General features: G+C 43.1%; 1 protein-coding gene across 7 annotated transcripts in view; it reads left to right on the forward strand.

Moving 5' to 3' along the window:
• The window catches only part of AP4S1 (adaptor related protein complex 4 subunit sigma 1), a 113,487-nt gene that overhangs the window by 90,760 nt on the left and 5,576 nt on the right, over nucleotides 1–17,151 (forward strand). For all 7 annotated transcript variants that reach the window (XM_030215288.1, XM_030215289.1, XM_030215285.1 and 4 more), the window contains 2 exons: nucleotides 7,583–7,651; nucleotides 11,524–11,535. In XM_030215288.1, the coding sequence (XP_030071148.1) occupies nucleotides 7,583–7,651; nucleotides 11,524–11,535 (81 nt within the window). The remainder of the gene's footprint in view (nucleotides 1–7,582; nucleotides 7,652–11,523; nucleotides 11,536–17,151) is intronic.

The following is a 17,151-nucleotide window of genomic DNA, read 5'->3' on the forward strand; positions in this document are numbered from 1 at the left end:
AAAACACTGTTATTAAAATGTGTCCCGTTATCAGAAATTATTCTAGACGGACACCCATGCCTTGGCATAATATGAGTTATCAGGCATTGTACCACTTCATGTGCTGTCTCCCTTTTACATGGAAATGCTTCTATCCACCTTGAAAAAGCATCCACCCAAACTAACAAATATCTTTTTCCCTGCACTGGAACAATCATATCAGTGAAATCGATATACCATTCTTTTGCTGGGCCTTCTGGTATTGGAAGTGTCCCAGGTGATATTTTAGGACCTCGTTTAGGTATGTTAATATTGCATACCATGCAATTTTGCACAACCTGTTGAATCAGGTTATCAATTTTTAAAGTCCAAAATCTTTGCTCAAATTGTTGCCTCATTGTTTCCTTATTCCAATGCATGGTTGCATGCCACTCAGCCAATACCTTAATCACCTGGCTCATTGGCATACAAGGTAATCCTTCTTCTGCATTAAACCATTCACTTCCCAATTTCATACATCCTCTCTTCAACCATTTTTCACTTTCCTGTCCCTCTGGCTGCCACATTTCAATCTTATCTACATTCGTAAGTGGCCCTTCCTGTGTCTGTCTAGTATTATACAAAATCTTTTCACTTTGCTTAACCACCTCCGTTGCTGCTGCATCAGCCATTGCATTACCTAGTGCTTCAAAGGTTGGCCTTTCAGTGTGGGCCGGGGTCCACACAACTGCAGTTTTTCTACCTTCACGTTCCCTTCTTGCCAAAATTTCAAACAGCAATTTCCAATATGTGTAATGTTGTAGATTTTTACCTGCACTGGTTATCATCCCCCTACGTTGCCATTTTAATATATGATACTGTAGTGAACTTGCAACGTAACCACTATCAGTATATATAGTGACATTTTGAGTCATATCAGTGTGTTGTAAGGCCGTAATAACGGCTAAAAGTTCAGCATGCTGTGCAGTCTGGTCAGGAGGGGTTTTATATTGTACTTGCATTATCTTTCTTAGATTCTCATCTACCTGCACGCAGGCAAAGCCTGCAACAGTCCTTTCACAAGCTCCATCTGTAAACCATATTAATCCATCAGATAAGGGTTCAAAAGTAAGACAGTGAAATGTAGGGATTTCTATAGTATCAATCTCACCCTCTTGATCGACAGGAAAAAGCAGATCTATCTTATTTCTCTGTTCTTTAGTTAATGGTATTATTCTTATATCTTGTCCTAAAAGTACTGCTTGATATTTTCCAAATCTAGTGGCTGTCAATGCCGTCTGGCTAGGGCTCAACAGCGTTTTAATCGTGTGGTTAGTATGTATTACAATAGGAACAAAAGGCATTTGTGCTCTCCATTTGCCTACTGCAGCCACTATAGCTGTCAGTAACTTTGGTATTTCTTTCATTCCCTTCTCCACATGATTAAAAGAGCCTGACAAAAAAGCTACTGGTGCATTTACTTCATTATTTTGATTAATCATAGCTGCCCAACTGTTTCCCATGTCTTTTACCCACAAATGCACAGGTGATTGGATATCTATTACTGCTAAAGGTCCTGGAGATAACAAATCCCTCACAATCTTAGCCAGCACTATTTTATCCTGTTCTTCCAACACAATTAGTGTATTCTTTGGTGTGGCTGCGGGCAGTTTCAAATGTTTATAAAGTCTCATTACTTTTTGTGTATAATTTGGTATCCATTGTCTGCAGTAATTTAACATTCCCAAAACAGCACGTAACTGGGTAACTGTTTGCGGTACCGGGGTTTCATTTAAAATAGATATAACTTCAGGTATAATGACCTTATGTTCTGCTGAAACATTTTGTCCTAAAAAGGTGACAGTAGACTGAGCTATAACACATTTTTCCCTGTTACATTTATATCCTAACTCTCCTAATAACAAAAATAATTTTCTAGTCCAATCTAGGCATTCTGCTTCAGTCTCAGCAGACAGTAGAATATCATCTACATAGACAAACAATGACACTGTGTCAGGCAATTGACTCCTGAAATCCTTTAAATCCATCATTAGTTGTTTTGAGAATACCGATGGACTATCAGTAAAGCCTTGAGGCATCCTAGTCCACCTGTATGCCTCATTCTGTACTATAAATGACGTCAAATCCCTAGACTCTGGATGAAGAGGTATTGAAAAGAATGCATTAGACAAGTCAATAACAGTGTTATATGCATATATATTCTGGGTATGTAAAAGAGTAGCAGGATTTGCACAAATCGGAAATTGATTTCTTGTAATCTCATTTAGCTCTCTTAAATCATGTACTATCCTTACATTGTTTTCCCCTTTCGGGACCGGAAACAATGGGGTATTGTACGGGGATACTGAAGGTTCAATAATACCACATTTCAATAATTTATCAATGTGTTCCAAGGTTTTGGATACTAATTTAGGTCGTATGGGGTAAGGGTCTTGCTTCGGCCCCTTTGCCCCTTCTATTAATTCTATCTTATGGGGTTTTGCATTTACGGCTAGTCCATATGGTGAATCACTTGTACTCCAAATATGTTGTGGTAATTCTTCCATAACCCTTACTTTATTTTCATTATTCAACTGTTGAACCATGGTGAGCAAACTTGGTATTTCTTTATTTCCAAAATCTAAACACAATCCTAATTGAGACAATAAGTCTCTACCACACAAATTTACTGGGCAATCAGGTGCCACTAAGAAGGGTACCACAGCCTCCCTTGAACCATGCGGTTGGCATTCCAAGCGCACCAGAGTGGGTTCTGTTAGCCTTTTTCTTTGTTCTATCCCCGTAAATCCCACTGTTGTTCTATACTGATTTGAAAGTTTAACTCCCTGTGGTTTTGCACACAACACAGAGGTACTCGCCCCTGTATCTATCAAAAATCTCACAGGAGTTCCATATTTGCCAATTGTCAATGTAATAAAGGGTTCCCTTGTGTCTAACCTGAAAATCATTCCCTCTTCCTGACACGGGTTTGCTTCCAGTCAATAGCATTGGTCTGGAATATTCTGCCAAGTTGGAAAAGCATTTACAGTACCCTGTCTCTGTACTGCCGCTCCTGGTCCCTGTGATTGCATCGCCGGCTGCTGTAAGGCAGTCTGCGGGGCACTCACAGGCATCCCTACTACTTGTGGCATTAATCCTTGCTGCGTCTGCATTTGTACTTGGGGCATTCCTGCATTCTGATAACATTCTGAAGCATAGTAACCATATTGCTGACAAATCATATTGTTCAGATGTTATTAAAGATTTTAAATCACCTCTTTCCCCTATTAGCCCTACACACAGAACTAGCTAGGACTGTGACTAATTCAAGCCAGATGATCTCTTAACACTGCAGGAATCTCACTTAAAAAAGAGTCAAACAAAGTTAAATTGCAAAGACATTCCACATAGAGAACTAGAAACAGAATAACACATATTTTAAAATAAACAGAGATCAGAATTCCCTATAAGACAAAGAACTTATTTAAATCTAATCTAAAACAATCTTTTAAAAGGAACAAAAAAAATTTCAGTTCTTCCTGACCTTTCTAACCTGTAAAGCCAGACACCCGAGAAATCAAAAACAGATGACATTCCTCAACCTTCAGGCTGAACCCAAGGCTGCTTTTTTTTTTTTTTTTTTTTTCTACATCTGCATCTTGCCCTGTTTGAGCCTTATACAAATTTATACATTTTGTCAAATGTGCCGAAAAATCAGTTTTAGGGTCCCATTTATTTGCTGTTATGGCTGAAAAATCAATCGGGGTTGGATACATCACATGCAGAGCTGCAGAAAGAGCAGCCTTAATATTCCCTACATATACATCCCCATCTGCAGTATGTGACAGCAGACGCTGATATCCACACTGCACTGCCAGTTGAGAAATACTAATACCTGATGCTGCACATAAAGCTTTAAAATCTCCAATAGTCAATTGAGTCCCTGCAGTTGCCTGTTCTATCCCATCTAACCACATACGAGCTCCTTTCACTATACTGGGAATTTTTGCAACTAAAGTTGTCACATCTACAGGGGTGTATGGTTTGTAATGTTGTATTCGATTGCCAGCTGCGTCTAAGCGCGTCATAACTGGCATGTGTAAAGCACTACTATCTAAAGCGCCGCAAATCTCCTGTTTACCTTCCTCTTCCAAATCACGTTTTATTTGGTGGAACCAATTATCCCAGAATTCCAATCCCTCTTTTACAAATGTTCCAGTCCCTATACCCGGGCAATTTTTGTTGACAACCTCTAATAATTCCTGAATGTCCTCATGTGTACTAGGACCATTTTCATCGCACGGCAAAAGGAGCCGTTTTACATCTAACAAGTGTCTAGTAGCCCCCCACCATTCCTCACCATATCTAGTATTATTCAGTCTCATAAGCTCTGCAGCCACATGCGTGCCTCGAAAAATTGGCCTGGGGGGCCCTGGGGTTAAAGATGTTGGCATAGTTTTTGTTCGCTTATGAGTTGGGGTTGACATGGTCATGGGAGGCTCGGAGTACATCCGCAGTCGTCCCTCAATTTCAAATTGTGTTGCCAAGTCATATTGTTCTGATGTAATTAGGGTTTTCAAATCAGGGTAAGTGCCTGATTCTGCACTAGATTTTCCTTTTTCTTTCTGTCTCACCCGTTTTTTCTCCTTTTTCTGTTCCCTAGTCCCCACATCACTGTCCTCATTATCCCCTCCCTTTTCACTTTCTGAATCACTGGGGGGGTCATCAAGAGCCGAATACCCAGCGCATGGCACAGGGCGCTTTGCCTTGGATTCCTTCATTTATCAGTCACCCTTAGGGGGCACAACGTGTCCCTGCTAGATTCATATGACGGGGGATTATTTCTTTCTGCCTCTTTTTGTATCCTATCTACATCAGCATGAAACAGATCTGCTGCTAAAGAAAATAAATTCCAAATTGTAAGATGCTTCTCTAAGCTTTTCTTCTGCCTAGTTTTATTTTTATTTTCTTGTAAATAGCTCAGGAGAGATAATAATTTTGGACGATCAAACGATCCATCCTGAGACCAGCTCAAAACAGAATCTTTTGCATCATATTTGACCCATTTGTCATGTATTTTTTCAATCTGTTTTTTTTCTAATGGGAATAATTCTATGACATGCTGCAAAGGGGAGCATTTTTTTGAACTATCTAAATCTAAATACATAGCATATACAGGAGGTTTTTCTTTCTTATCTGCCCCTTTCCCTTTCATTTTATTCTGACTATTACAATTTCTCCTATAGAGCCACAACCTACAAAAATATACTAATGCACTTAAACAAAGAAAATATACAAAAAAGAAAACTACAAAGCTAAACAAACTCACGCGTCTTCTTATTTCTCTTTTTAGCAAGCCCAGGAGTTATCACCTGTATGTCCACGTCAGTAGTTTGATCAATCCCACATCAATGGAGCACAGAAATCATCAGGTTTAAACAACGCTTGCTTTGCTTTCAATCCTGTAAAAAACTTCATTAACAACTTAATTTGTCCTTCGTCTCGCCTTCTCTTTTCCGTGTGCGGCCTACTCCTGGCTGGCTCGCCACTTTTGTGTAAAAGGATGCCGCCACTTTTGTAGAGAACGCCAGACGAATTTCATATTTAATATAAAAAATTTACTCATTTGTTTAGTGTACAAGCTGATTACCATCAATAGGGGTAGTCAGGAAGCATTTCTGTACTCAAAACACATCTACACACACAAGCAATATACAGCAAGCTTAAGGCAAATCAAAAATGCTATAGACAGACAAAGAAAAATTCAAAATGCTTACTTATTTCTTTGTTCCACTCTCCTTATAATCTTCTCCTGATATCACGTGCTTGCAGGCTGTACCATACCATAAAACCTACAGCAGAACATATGCTGCATCTGGTTCCCATTATCGGCCCCCCCTTCTTGCCAGACTTTCTGGAGCCATGCCTTTGGCTGATGTGGGCCCCATCATGTCCCAGGAGATTTAGTGTTGAAACAGCTTGCTCTGCATGTTCTTTGAAGCTTTCCACCTCTATTCTTCCATGCTTTTATTCAACATTTTCATGCTTTCATTCAACACAGTACAACAGGGGAGCAACCTGTGCATTCACTTAGGATGGAATTTTCTAGGGCATTGTAGGTGTCCTGCCACCTGAGGAGGAGGAGCAAGAACTGGCAGTTAGAGATGGGGGCTGGTGAGGCCTACACTGTAGGGGAGGAGAGCAAGCCTGGAGTTTGTGGCACTGAAGGATAGCAGGCGTGTCCGCTTCACACCATATGTAGCAGCACCTTACTCTCACCATCCAAAGATCCGATCGGTCCGAGGCTGACAAGCTGCAAAATGCCTCGGGTGATCCCAGGTTCAGTGTCTGTTGGACAAAAACCCCTCTCCCTTCCCTTCCTCCTTGCCACAGGTATTACTTACATTTTTCTGCAGTGATTCAGTCACAGGCCGACTCCATGGCCTTCCTTCTGCCACGTCCTGCTCTCTCCACTGCAACTTCCTTTTTGACGCTAAATAGGGCGGGATGTAGCAGGAGGAAGAATGTGGAGCCAGCCTGTGACTGTGAATCAATTCTGGCTGCAGGAATATATAAGTGATGCCTGACAGGAGGATAATGGGAATGGAGGAAAGGATTTTTTACCATGGAAACAAGGCTTTTTACCGTTACCACTGGGCACGGGGCCTTTTATTGTTACCCAACATGGGCTGTGTTTTGGCATCACAGCACCTGCGTCAGGCGTCAATCTAAATTTGCAGCTTGTGATACGTGTCATGGAGGCAGATACAAAAATAGGATCACTACATCCGCTCGATACACAATTCCTCGAGGATTCATATCGCACAGACATAGTGCTCCTGTTTTTGTTTCTGGCCCCCATAACACATCTCATGAGCTGTAAATTTAGTTTGATCCCAGACCCAGGCGTTGTGACACCGAAACACGGCCCATGTTGGGTCTCTGAGTAAAGCAAACTTGTCTGCTCCAGTCTTGAAAGCCCTTTGTGCTGCTTTTTTTTTTCACTTCATTTTGGAACATTGAAATAAACTACATGGGATTAAGGAGAATGACTCCCTGAACCCCTCATATAAAACCATGGCCAAAACAAGCATATTTGTAAGACATATCCATGCCTTTGAGCTGCTATAAAACCAGACATGGACATTTTTCTCCTTACATGTGTATTCCTCTTATAGAAGGGGAACACACCTGTAGATTTTAGTCCCACCCAGACTACGCTCAGTTACACCCCTTTGAAACATATGCATGGTGTAGATTTCCACATGTAAATAGCAGCTTTATGAAATTGATATTTACACATATATGCAATATATAAGTTTAAATGTCATTATTTATATCTGGATATGTTTCTAAAATTATGGCCAAGTGTTTTATATCAGTGTTTCCCAAGTCCGGTCCTGGAATACCCCTTGCCAGTCAGGTTTTCAGGATATCCACAATGAATATGAATGTGGATATCTTGAAAACCTGACTGGCAGGACTGGACTTGGGAAACACTGTTTTATATCAACAGTGAACTGGCATGAGTATGACTCAGTAGTATTCAATTTTTAATCACATGCATTCATATCAAAACTAAAGTGTGACATCAGCTTAACTCTGCCTTTGTATTTGATTTTAGAATGAGATGGCAGTCTATGAGCTCATTCACAATTTTATAGAGGTTTTGGACAAATACTTCAGTAGAGTGGTAAGTTTTTATCTTTCTGTTAAGGCAGAAATATTACCAAATAACAATCACCCACCCGATATTCAAAGAGATTTAACGGGCCAGGACCTTGCCTGGTTAAATTGCTTCTTCCTGCCTATTTGCCGATAACAGTGCGCTGGATACCAGCCTTAACCACCCCTGCACTGTCCAGTTAGTGGGGTGGTCTGTGGATGGAGCCTGTGTAGAAATAGTATTTAAATGGTTCTTAACTGATTAGCTGCAATATTCACATCATTAACCAGTTAAGTAAGCAGCTAAAGATAAGACAACAAAATAGCTGTCCTAACTGGATATCAGCTGGTGCATGGTTAACTTCTGGCTATGACCTCTCTCTCCCAAATCTACTTTCCCCCTCCCTCCCTCCCCACCAAAGGGATTGCAGTCCACTAGCCAGACTCCCCCCTCATTCCAGTCTTACCTTTAGTATCTTTGCTGATATAGGGATCCAACAGGCAGGATTGAGCACCATGAGACTGCCTCTTGAAGTCATGGCAGCCATTTTCAGGCTGGAGCCACAAGGGGTAGGACCTTCTGTCTGTTGGACCCCTATGATGCTACAATGTTACAGGTAGGCAGTGGTGTGCTGGAGCCGGCTCGCAAGAGCCGGTTGTTAACTTTGCTCGGCTCTTGCGAGCTGGTTGTTGAAACGCGCGAGCAGGCTCTCCTCCCTCCCGATCTGGTCCCTCACGTCACCAACCTGACTCTTCGCATTCTTTGGGACAGGCAGTCTTGTCTGCCCGCTGCCAGCGCTGACTCTCCCCTGCTGGCTGGCGCTGCCGGTTCGCGCTTTAAAAATGGCCGCCGAGACTTCCAGAGGCGGCCTCACGAGACTTCTGCTGAAGTCTCGGTGGCCATTTTGAAGCGCGAACCGGCAGCGCCAATGGGGGAGAGTCAACGCTGGCAGCGGGCAGGCAAGAATGCCTGCCCCGAAGAATTCAAAGAGTCAGGTCGGTGACGTGAGGGACCGGAGGGAGGGAGGAGAATTCACTGAACAACTCGGGAGGGGGTGGCAGGGGAGAGAAGGGAGTCACTGGGCCTTTGTGGATGGAGGGGAGAGAAGGGTTGCTGGGTATGGGTGCATGCAGGGCAGGGGAGAGGAGGGTCACTGCTGGACATGGGTGGATGGAGGGCAGGGGAAAAGAGGATCACTGCTGGACATGGGTGGATGGAGGGCAGGGGAAAGGGGGGTCACTGGGTATGGGTGCATGCAGGGCAGGGGAGAGAAGGGTCACTGCTGGACATGGGTGGATGGAGGGCATGGGAGAGGAGGGTCACTGCTGGACATGGGTGGATGGAGGGCAGGGGAAAGGAGGGTCACTGGGTATGGGTGCATGCAGGGCAGGGGGAGAGAAGGGTCGCTGGACATGGGTGGGATGGAGGGCAGGGGAGAGGAGGGGAGAGAGAAGAAATGCTGGACATGGATGGAGGGGAGGGAAGAGTGAGGAAGGAGATGAGATGAGGGAAAAGGAAGAGAAAAACTGCACATGGATGAAGAAAATAGACAGAAGCTGAGGACCAGAAATGAAGAAGAAAGGAGGAAAGGAAAGAAATAAATGGAAAGGAAGTCCTGGAAACGGAGTTAAGAGGACAGATAGCAGCAGAATCGGATACTGGGCCAGCATGATCAGAAAAACAGTCACCAGACAACAAAGGTAGAAAAAAAAAATCATTTTATTTTCATTATAGTGTTTGGAATATGTTCACTTTGAGAATCAGGTGCTCAACAATAAAAGTTTATATTTATTTACTTATTTATGGCATTTTATTGCGCATTAAACATGAATTAGATTGGAACCTGGGATCATTTAATTTTGTTTTCCTGGAGTAATGCATTGCCACCCCCCCCCCCCCCCACCAGGCTCTCTCCTGGCTATAGCCAGCTCTGCAATTTGGGTGGGGGGCGCAGAGGGGGACCGGGGAGAGAGCCTGTTGTTAAACATTTACCAGCACACCACTGCAGGTAGGCCTGGGGATTGGGGGAGGGGAGGTGGGAGAACCTGCTTCCTCTTATATCCTTGCAGCTGCTTTCTACCACCTCCAGCGCTTTACAACAACATTCTCTCTCCCAGCCAATAAAGCCTTTCAAACTCCTGCACTCCTTCCTAGCTCCTCTATTCCTCTCCCAGTACTTCTCTGTCTTTTTTATCTTACTCACTAAACATATTATTATTGTGGCAACTCATTTAAAATTATCATGCCAATAAAGTTATATGACTCGGGCTCATTTTCAAAACAGAAAAACTTCCAAAAACGTCACAAAGGTTCTGCTGTGAGAGATTGTAAAGTGTAAAGCAGAGGGGTAAGGGAAGCACAGTAAATTCAGGGGAGGCATAAGAGATGGGCAGGAGCAAAGGGAATCAATAGCTTGTACAATTAGGCCAGGGCAGAAGGAAGGTAACATTTGAAGACTATCATAAGGAATTTGAAGTGAATTTGGTAAAGGACAGAATGCCAGTGTTCAAGATGGAGAAGCAGGGTAAAATGATCAAAATGGTGTGCTCAATGAATCAATTTTTGGTGGGTTTTGGAGAGCTGACTATACAATATAGGGAGTAACGGTGAGATATGTATCTGAGACCATTTATGTAAAGTCCACTGCGGTTCCCCACTGCTCTACTGGGATGTCTGTGTGGCCAGTCTGCTAAGAATACTGGTTCCTCCTACATCCCAAAGGCTTGATTTTCTGCATTTTTCACGTGGACATTTTTTTTAATGGTCCTAAAAGATAGATGCACTGAGCACAACATCGTCTAGGAAATGGCTATTTTTTGGGAGGAAAAAAAAATACTTTTTTAAGATTCAAAAATGACCATGTTCGCTACTGGATTTTTGGATATTTTCCGCGAAACATCCAAAGTCAGATTTTGACGTCATATCGAAAATGCCCTTCTTAGCCTTCTTTGAGTGTCTGTCTGTTGCTTTTCCCTTCCTCATTGGCGGCTGTAGGCAGGAAGTGCCTCTATCCTCTCCCTGAAGCTCTTCAGTCAGTCAGTCACACAGGCAGCCAATCAACTGAAAAATAATTCTGTCTTCCTCCTGTAGCCATTGGTCAGATATTCCAGCCAACAGGCTACAAGTAGAGGCAGAAGCAGTAACTGGAATACTGAAACATTTCTTTCCTGCCTTCCTTTGCTGCCCTGCAGCATGGAGATTTCTGCTCCATATTTAATAAAGTATAGTAACATAGTAGATGACGGCAGTGAAAGACCTGTACGGTCCATCCAGTCTGCCCAACAAGATAAACTCATGTGTGCTACTTTGTGTATACCTGACCTTGATTTGCATCTGCCATTTTCAGGGCACAGACCGTAGAAGTCTGCCCAGCACTAGCCCCGCCTCCCACCACCGGCTCAAAGCACCTATAAAGCTGGTGCCTATGGTATAAAGAAGGTATTGAAAACAGTTTTGAAGGGTGTGGAAAGGGAGTAATAATAACACCATAATTAAGCTGTCAACTACGGTGAGTGAGAGAAACCAAAGACAAGGTTTTTCACCTGTTGAGAGCAATGAAGCCACTTGTCCTATTCAGATCTAAGGGGTTAGTGTTCCAGTTTTGGAGTGTCCCCTTCAAAGTTCCATTTTAGGAGTATAGTGACCTTAAGGTCAGATAGTGAGTGCCCTGAGAAGCTGGCATGCTATTGTTTTTTGAACATTCCCATTCTTTTTCTTAGGGATTGAAGAACACATCTACATTGATTTCTCTCACTCCCCACAGTTGTCAGGTAGCTGAATTATGCTACTGGAGGCTAGCTGTGCTTTGAGCTGGAAACCAAAAATAGTAGGAAATGTTAGGCCACAAAAAAGCTACTTATATAACTGCAGTTGATAATTTTCTTTTTTTTTCCCCTCAGAGTGAACTGGATGTATCCTTTATAGAACCAAAGTTCATTTTGCTTTGTTACCCTGTACAGAAATTTGTGACTGATATTCGTGATTTCAGATGAATCCTATCTATTTAACCACCAGATCATCAATCTTCCCATGGTAGCAATCTGAAATCCCAAAAATACAATCTGGGGAAATTGTCATCAATTTCATAGTCACAGCAAGGAAAAAAAAAAAAAAGACTTCATGAGCACTCATACATTTTTACTGACTACTTTTTACTGCTATTCTGAATAACAAGTGTCAGACCTCTATCTTTCCGGTGATTTCCAGAATAATAGGCAAGAAATTGTAACCATTTATCCCACCTCTAATCAACATCAAACAGTGTCTAGCTACTTGCTTCAATTCATGCTTGTTCTTGGCCAACACTACTGATCCTTGCTTTCATAAACAACAGAATTCATTCAGTTTGAAAGAAATTAGCCTCCAGCTTACTGATTTTAGAAGTGAGGTTTCTTATATTTAATCATGAAAATACAGGTCACTAGTAAACAGTATTCTTACATTGTACTGCTCTCCTAGCCCAGTGCAGAAGATATCTCAACAGCAATGTACTTCATCTCCTGTCTGCATTCAACATTTTGTCAACGTACTCTTCCCACTTGTCTCCAGAGCATTAGACAACTTTTTGTGGATGTAGTTCCTCTGGTTACTTGGTAGCCCTTTATGCTAGGTTGTAAAGTAATACATTCTTGCAGAACAGAGCTTCCCAAACAAGTTTGCAAAACCTGTGCTTAGGGTCACAATCTGGGCGGACGCTCCATGGAATGTCCTTGTCCAGTGCTGCCTTAGGACAGTGGCATCTCTGGACAGAAATATTTGGGAAGGCAAGCCAAAGTGGCATTTCCATACATCATAATCATTCCCCCCATACTTTTAAATAAGCTATAAAGACACTAAGAAAGCCACAAGGATCTTCTATTCACAAAGAATCCCACCACCTAGTTTCAGTCTTCTGTTTTTTATTTTTCTTCTCCCTCCTTTTTCTATTATCCATTCTATTCTTTCATCCTTCTCACTGGTTTTTTTTCTTTTGTTCATTTTGTTCCTATTTCTTTTGTTTCCCTTTGGTACTTCTTTATCCTGCTTGTACTCTTCCCTGCTCCTCTCTTCCTCACCCAGCACTCACCTTTTCCCACCCCTCACATGTTGCCCTCCTTCTGCTACTACCACACATCCTTTCCCTATTTCACCCCCTCACCACCACCCTCCTTCCCCCTTTATCTCTTCTTATTCTCCCTCCACTCCTCTCTCCTATCCTTCCCTCCTTCACATCTTTTTCCTTGCCTTCGATCTCCCTCTTCTCTCTCGCCTTACTCTCTCATTTTACCACATCTCCTTCCTCCTGCAACCTTCCCCATACTCTCCTTTTCCATTTTTCCTCTCCTACCTCAATAGTTCTTTCCCACTGCTCCTTCTTTCAACATTCTCCTTTCTCCTTTTCTGCCTCCCCCACCTTCTCATCACTCTCCACTTCCTCCCATCCCTCACCTCTCGGTTTCATACCATGCCACTCATCCTTGATCCCCCTCTCTTCTTCTTCTGCTCTTCCATAATACCCTGGATCCTCTCCTACCTTCTTCCATTGTCCCCCTAATCTTCTCTCATTCAGCTCTTCTCTTATGGCTAGCGATCATACTCCATGGTACATGCCCCATTTTTCCTTTCCCCCTAGAGCTGGAAGCAGGAGCAACACCTTACAACATCAGCTTCCTGAGTCATGTAGAGCCAGTCTTGTGATATTTGAAGCAACATCTATGGAAATCTGTGCAGCTTGGCAAGCTGAAGCTATGTAAGCAGTGCTGGTTGTGCAGGGAAAGATTAATACCCATTTATTATTTTTGCTGTAGGGGTGGCTCAAGGCAATTTGCTGCCTGAAAGAAAGGATGAGATATGGTAGCTCTCCCCACTCCAAGCAACTAGGACTCCCCCCCCCCCCCCCCAAACACACTCAGTATGCCAGCAAGGCCGTTGCTCCAAGAAAAATACATTAATTTATAATCCCAAGCTTTATAATTGAAATCTTTACATTCATTAGTTATGCTTAGTAGCAGTTTAATTATGTAGCCTGGAAATCTAATATAAAAAAACACCAACCCCAGGCACAGAGCACTGGAAACCTCCATCCACAGAAACCCTGATAGCCCCTCCTCAAGAATGGACACAAAGCCGAAAAAGGGCATTTCCCCAGGAAATCACCATATTAAAAAAAATTCTGATGATGTAATCTCAGTAAAAACATAAACCCTCTCCAGTACCAAGCATACTATGAAGTACCTGTAATAAAAAGCCCTACAAAAATCATTCAAGGCTTATACTGCCCTGAAAAGGCAAAAGGAAACAAGTCCCTATTTTTATTGAGGCACTTACTTACTTTTGCCTTTTCAGGGCAGTATAGAGAGCTAATCTGTAAATTAGTGGTTTTATGGTATAGTAACACAACAAGGACCCTACATAGGAAAACACAGCAACAGAAATATTGCAGTGTCTATTGTGAAACTGAGCAAGCTGAATTACTACAAATCTTTATTTATAAACTCCATGCAAACAGAGTACCTGACTCAGTCACAAACACTGAACACAGACAGACCCTTGCCAAGATGGTAATGAAAACTGAGCAGATCAAATGGACGGTAAAATAAAATTTATTAAAAACATGCAAACAAACAATGCCCAAAGTGCCCGACACAGGCCATGTTTCACCCACACAAGGGCTGCATCAGGAACAAGAGTAGAGACACAGCACGGATTTCTGACAGAGGCTTCCACCTTCTGTTTTTTTTTGCTGTACTTCAGGACTACTATTGTGGTAATCTTTATTTGCCATACCACTTAGCCCCTGATGCAGCCCTTGTATGGGCGAAATACAGCTTGTGTTGGGCACTTTGGGCATTGTTTGTTTGCATGTTTTTAATACATTTTATTTTACTATTTGATCTGCTCAGTTTTCATTACCATCTTGGATTTTGTGATCGTTTGTTCTGCTGTTTTCTCAGCCCCTTCCCAAGTACAGAATAACCAACCACAAACTTAAAATATGTAGACAACAATTAAACTTGAAACTATACTCCACATGCAGTGCAACACTAGAGAAGGGGAAATCGAAACAGCACCCTGCAAAATATAAAGAAAGCAGTGTAAATTTACTGTAAAATTGCATTTTGACTTATCTAACCCCTCTTGAACTAAAATCACCACTTCTTGCTTTCTGCCATGAAAAGAGAAAGCCCAAACCTTTCCCTCCCATGCCCTCCTCAACTTTTTATGTTCAAAATCTGAGAGATGTGTTTCTTGCAAAAATGCCACTTCTGTCTGGTGGTTCTTAAAATAATTTAGGATCCTAGTTCACTTGACTGGCAAATGGATTCCATCAACATTCAAGGAAATAAGCCACAAAGCGCTCATGTAACTAAAAGATCCACAGACAGCAGACAGAGAAAATAGTAAAATATTGGACAGGATCAGAGTCCCAACCCATGCTCCACCCCCCCCCCCCCAGACCCACAGGATCAAACAGACATACTATTATTGCCCCAACAGTCTTCTTCCAGACTCTAAGGGACCACAAAGACCTAACGAGGAGAGCTACACTCCCAAAAGGAGCCCCTCAAACCAACTCTCTAGAAAAAAAAACAAAGAAGCACAAACTCCTCCCATACAATCTCACCACACACACTCACCCTCTCCTCCCTAACCTCTGCCCACACAGAGAGGCCAAGTAGACCACTGAATCCAAGAACATGAAAAGACATGGACCTTCACCAGACACAACTGCTGCCAAGGAATAGCAGAAAGAGGCAACTGCAGGTCCAAAAGTGGTAGCACTACAACCAGAGCTGAAGGTTAAGTCAGTACAAATTCTGTATAAAATGTTTGAGCTCCTCCAGAGTATTACAGTGCGTGACAGAGTTGCCACAGGTAATCCGCACCTTGGCAGGAAATTGCACAACATAACATATTTCTCAATTCCTGAGATCAGTACAATATGACACCAAAGCGCATTGGTTGACTGCCACTTGGCTCAAGTAATCATTGAAAAGGAGCAGCTTACTTCCTTCATATTCTAGAGACGTGGCCTTCTGATAAAGACCCATCAAGTGTTCCTTGTCCACAAAGTTCAGCACCCGTGCCACAACTGGCCTGGGGCATTGGTTCTGTACACATGGTGGCCCCACACTATGAACCCGCTCAATTTTTAGGCACCATCCAGGAGCACCATACCCAAAGTTTGAGGAAGGCAGGTGTCCACCAATGTCCAAAGAGCCTTAGAGGATACCTTTTCAGGGAGTCCTACAATGCATAGGTTATTCCTACGACTCCTATTTTTCTGATCCTCCAACTGGTCCACCAAGATCTTGCAGCGGTCCTCCACATTCCTTGACTTTCACCTCCAGCGCTGCAGTATTATCCTCCTGGTGTGACACCTGCTCCTCGAGTCAGTCTGGATGCATGTCCTCCGAGGCCCTCCTTGATTTCATCAACTGTAGTCTGGAGCTTGGTAAGTTTTTCATCCAGTATAGCAGACAAATTCCAAGTAAGCTCCTGCACTGCTTCTTCCTGCAGGGTAACAACTGGTGTCGGAGATGTAGCCTCCGACACTATCTTGAGAGCCTCGTGCTTCTGTCTTATCAGCCGTGGTGTATGAATCGGCATATCGCGAGTACAGCCACGCAGGTGTAAGTCTTCCATCCTGAGCTGGGTCCTGAAATGTCACATTGTGTGGCCTACCAAAAAAAACCTAGTCCAAAAAGCTGGTCTTCAGCATTTTAGCATAAGATATGGGAAATCGGGAGCGGAGCCAGAGGTTGGAGCCACCGCTCAGGGCACCATCATCACATAACTTCTCTCTTCCCCATCTTGATCCAGCATCTTCCTTCTATCACCCTACTGCCCCCATGAGCACTATCTCCCCTCCCCCCCAGCAGGCATATTCCTTTTCTTTCCATCCTTTCCTTATTCAGCATCGCCTCTCCCCTCCCTCCCTCCATCATCTTCTCCTTGCATTCCCACTCCCCTTTGTTTTTAATTAGGACCAGGTTTTGCACAGGAATCTTACAATGTTGCAGACTGCTGATTTGAAAGCTAAAATGTCCTCTCAGATCAGTCCCTCCACCCCTTCTAGTTCCAGCACCCCGTCCACCCTATCTTGGATTTCCCCTTCAGATAGCACTAGGTACCCTGCAACCCCTAGTACTAGTTCCAGTTCGCCTACCAACTGCCCCCGTGTTTACCCTGATTTGCCAGATTGTGAACGACATAACCCCCTGGTTATGTATGCTGATAATCGCAGAGGCAATAATGCTAGAAACCAGGGTCCCAGGCCTTTCCGCTCGGATCGTATAAATGACTACCCCGACTCCTGGGGAAGGCAGCCACAGAAAGGCCCACCTGATAATAATAGGCAACTTAGGGACTACCATTCCTGGCCTAGTCCCTATCACCGTGCTAATGTGGTATGTTTCTGTTGCCGTCAAATTGGAAACTATGCATCCGAGTGTCTTCAGCCAGTTCAACACTGGCCCAGGAATCAAATTCGCCCGCCCCACCTGTCCATAGTGACTAGGCGTAATCTGAACCCAAAGTGATTTTGA

The sequence above is a fragment of the Microcaecilia unicolor genome, chromosome 9 (assembly GCF_901765095.1).
Source record: "Microcaecilia unicolor chromosome 9, aMicUni1.1, whole genome shotgun sequence".
In the NCBI taxonomy this organism is placed as follows: Eukaryota; Metazoa; Chordata; class Amphibia; order Gymnophiona; family Siphonopidae; genus Microcaecilia; species Microcaecilia unicolor.